Consider the following 3,896-nt stretch of genomic DNA (forward strand, 5'->3'; position numbering starts at 1 on the left):
TTATGATATTGAAGAGTATTTGGGATTTTACATTTAGATAAAAGAGAAGTTATCATAAACAGGATGAATAAATTGCAAGAATCATTCAATGTTGTTTGTGAAAAGACAAAAGTACTCTCATGTGAGTGAGTTTTAAGGGATATAATTAGACGGAATCAGTTTAAGGAATGTAAAGTGCAACAACTATGAAGTTTGGACTGATTCCACTAAAATTTTCGAAGAGGGATATAAACTATGAAAGTGTACAAAACACAGGGATGATTCTTGCAATTAACTCAGTACTTTTTTTTCAAATATATATCGGTTGTCCATAATATATAGGAGGATGAAAATTTAATAGATGTGTTCAGTATTGAACACAAATAATAAAAGTGAATATATATAAAGATAATAACTTATTTTATTTTTTTTACAATTTTACAAATGATACATCATTTTTATAATTAGAGTCGGGTTCAATATTCAAATTAGTCATTGCTTATCGATATCAACAGGAAATTAGTAGAGCTTCAGTGACGCACATAAATTGCAAACTAAGTATCTTGAGTTAATATTGTTTTTTTTTCGGGTAAAAGGTCGTCACCCCTGGTTAGTATATATTAATATGAAAAACAGACAACGTAGCTAACTACTATGTTGACTTTACAATCGTCCATGTACCACACGTGCAAAACAGATTAAAACCAACCAAACCATTAACAAATATTAGAAGCAAAAATAACTCAAAAGAGACTCTACGGATTAACTAATAACACCAGAAGATCCCAAGCAGCAAAAAATCTTTCCACGTTCGAACTCCTTTTGTATTTAAACGTGAGCATCTTGAGTCGAACGGTAGAGATAATCACATCCACTAGCACATCAACCGATCGATATTCATGCTTGAACAATCTAGCATTCTATTCTTGCCAAATGAAATAAACTGTCGCAGCTAGACAAAGCTTATCAACAACATTAAGAATCGATTTCTTCTTAGCTCTTTGTAAGAGATTATCTACAATCAAGTCCCATCTATGCGGCCGCGGTTGGGATCCAGCTTTTTGATTAACTCGATTCCAAACCTGCATAAAAAAATTACATTCAAAGAATAAGTGGGAATGAGAGTCCGACTGAGAGGTCCAAAATGGGCACCAAAGGTCAAGACTATGATCCCATTGAAGCATTAGGTCTTGAGTTTTAAGTCTTCCTCTAAAAACCAACCAAATTATGAAAGCATGCCTCGGTATACCATAAGAGAACCAAACCAGATCATGCCAAACCACTTTATCCTGTCTCGGTCGAAGGTCTTCCCAAACCACATTCACCGAAAAGGCTTTAAGATCACCAATTCTATCTTTCCATAACCATTCATCAGCATTCGAATTAAGCATAGGCGGGCAGACATAGTAGTAAGTGTGAAAACGTGTTTCAGCACGTTCCCGGATCGATTAACACGAGATTTATACAATCATAGATGTGCGGAATCCGTCTATGATCGTCTTTAGGGTTAATTAATGATTATCATGATAAACACACACGAAGATAATAAGAACAGGAGATAAAACAAAAATACTATCATTAATCATATGATTACAAGATGAATCCGTATGAACAACATCTACAATGATTACGGATTACAATCATTGAGACGAATCGTGATAGTTTAGGCGGTATCTCGAGGTATAGATCTCTACCTCGAGAACCTAGTGAATGACTCTATGTTGCAACTAAATCATCAACTTAAATTCGTGACCTAAGACTTATATTTATAGGCTGTACAAACGGACTGGGCTGTCAAATTCGTACAAATGGGCTGGGCCTTACTAACTTAATAGTTCTTACGAACTTAAACTTCGTAAGCATAATTGTACGAATTTCTCAGCCTTTTAGAATTATTGCATCGGACAACAGATTGTGCACTTTATGTGCTCTAACAGTAAGTTGACTAGTCCAATCACTAGGCCCTTGCCAAACACCATTAGTGACTAAATTAGAGACTTTGGAATCAATTGTGAACCCAGCACTATGTATTTCTCTTGGGGTGATCCGGTCGGATAATGGACCAACATTACACCAAACATCATACCAAGCAGAAACAGTTTGGCCATCACCAATCTTAACCCAAATAAAATTATGAAGAATTGGTTGAACCTGAAGTAGTTTCCTCCAACTCCAAGATAACTTACCACGATATGGAAGATTCCAGAAACTCGCACCTCGTAATTTATTTGTATGAACCCATTTTACCCAAAGCGACTCCTTATCAGTAAGGATGTTCCATATATGAACTAAGGATGTTCCATATATGTACTGAAAATAGAGCCACGTTAAAAGGCCAAATCTTACGAATACCAACACCACCCTCTTCTTTAGGTAAACAAACATCATCCCAATAAACTTTGGCCCTTCATTTCTGAATTTCACCCTGACACCACAGGAATCCGCGCATAATTTGCTCAATATCCATAATAATACTCATTGGCAAGATTAAAACAGAAGACCAGTTAACATTAATAGCTGATAACACAGAATTAAATAGCTGAACTCTGCCTGCAAAAGATAAAAACCTATTTCTCCAGTCATTAACCCTCTTGTGAATCTGTTCCACCAACAGTTTGCAATCTTGATATACTAACCTAGATGATACTAGAGGTACTCCAAGGTATTTCACCGGGAGACTACCTTCTTCAAATGGAAGTACCTCTAAAATAGCCCTCTTGATAGAATCGCGAAAATTACACAAGTAAGTGGTGCTCTTAGGTAAACTAGGAGCAAGACCAGAAACAACTTTAAATTCATCAATAGAGGCCATAATTACCTTAGCAGAATCCACATCACCATGCATAAAAATAAACAAATCATCAGCTAAACAAAGATTAATCACTTGAAGTTCTTGACGATGTTGATGGAAAGAAAAGGAAGTCGAATTCCTAACAAGTTAAAATTGTTATAAAGCAAAGATACATCGAATGTTCTTCACACATTGTTATCTGCCCTTAGAGTTGTCTATATTTCTTTTATTATTTTAAAATTTTAAAAAAGATATCATGCATAGACATGATGTTTGTTACTTTTGAAAAAAATTACAAACATGAATTGTTATGATGATCAATTTCATTGATAAATTAAAAAACCGTTACATTCTTGAATTAAAGTTAAAGAGATTATTTAAGGCTCTTCTCGATGTTGGTATTTTTAATTGGGTTCCATCTTTAAATAACAACTTGGTTTCTTAATTGATAGGTAGAGTTCTATCTGCTATTGGTGATGGTAATGGTAAATTTTATAATATTGGATCACTAATTTTTGATCAAATAATTAAATTTTGTGAAACGTATGATGAGTTTCATCCTATTATATTCCCCCGTACCATATATGGTATCATGTTGAATCAATATAATCCGTCTTTCATATCTGAGCCAATTTTTATTCCACAAGAAGAGATTTATGCAGTTGGGAATGGATCTGCTAATCCAACATGTTCTTGCAATAATGTTTCTGGTATACAATAAATTGATTAAATTTCACCGGAAGATGTAGCCAACTCAATGAAACGGAAGAAATCAAGCATGAGTGAAGTTTTGAATTTAATTGTTAATTATATAGTTTGTGGCTTTTTTATGTTTAGTTATATGATAATATTATATTCATATGAATCTGTAATCGACGCTATTGTAATTATTTTCTTATTTTTGGTCTTATTCGTTTACATAATTATGTTTCCAATTGCTTAACTGTAGAAAGTTTGAAAAATTGTTTACGACTGCAAGCGCATCGCGCTGGTCTAAGCACTAGTTTATTTATATAACCATTCTGGTTTTTCCTTTTAAAGACCTTAAACATAAATAGAAATAAAAAAAATGAAAAGTTTTAGTCATAATAATAAAAAAATAAACACATTTTACAACACTATTAGC

At 33.5% G+C, this 3,896-nt stretch overlaps 1 protein-coding gene across 1 annotated transcript; it reads right to left on the bottom strand.

Annotated features, from left to right (window-relative positions):
- Positions 1-899: 899 nt before the first annotated feature.
- LOC122593835 lies at positions 900-2,791 on the bottom strand. Its single transcript, XM_043766318.1, has 3 exons — positions 2,616-2,791; positions 1,915-2,404; positions 900-1,061 (listed from the first exon to the last, which is right to left on the bottom strand). Exons 1-3 carry the CDS (start codon positions 2,789-2,791, stop codon positions 900-902), a joined length of 828 nt encoding a protein of 275 aa, XP_043622253.1.
- Between the last annotated feature and the right edge of the window lie 1,105 nt (positions 2,792-3,896).

The sequence above is a fragment of the Erigeron canadensis genome, chromosome 1 (assembly GCF_010389155.1).
Source record: "Erigeron canadensis isolate Cc75 chromosome 1, C_canadensis_v1, whole genome shotgun sequence".
NCBI classification, from domain to species: domain Eukaryota; kingdom Viridiplantae; phylum Streptophyta; class Magnoliopsida; order Asterales; family Asteraceae; genus Erigeron; species Erigeron canadensis.

What these genes read in the sequence shown, in the direction of transcription:
- LOC122593835 (XM_043766318.1), bottom strand. Translation starts at nt 2,791, where the DNA reads ATGGCCTCTATTGATGAATTTAAAGTTGTTTCTGGTCTTGCTCCTAGT. An exon ending in GTACCTCTAGTATCATCTAG is followed by an intron (nt 2,405 to 2,615) that starts GTTAGTATATCA and finishes CTGTGGTGTCAG; the next exon opens with GGTGAAATTCAGAAATGAAG. An exon ending in ATTGGACTAGTCAACTTACT is followed by an intron (nt 1,062 to 1,914) that starts GTTAGAGCACAT and finishes TTTTTTATGCAG; the next exon opens with GTTTGGAATCGAGTTAATCA.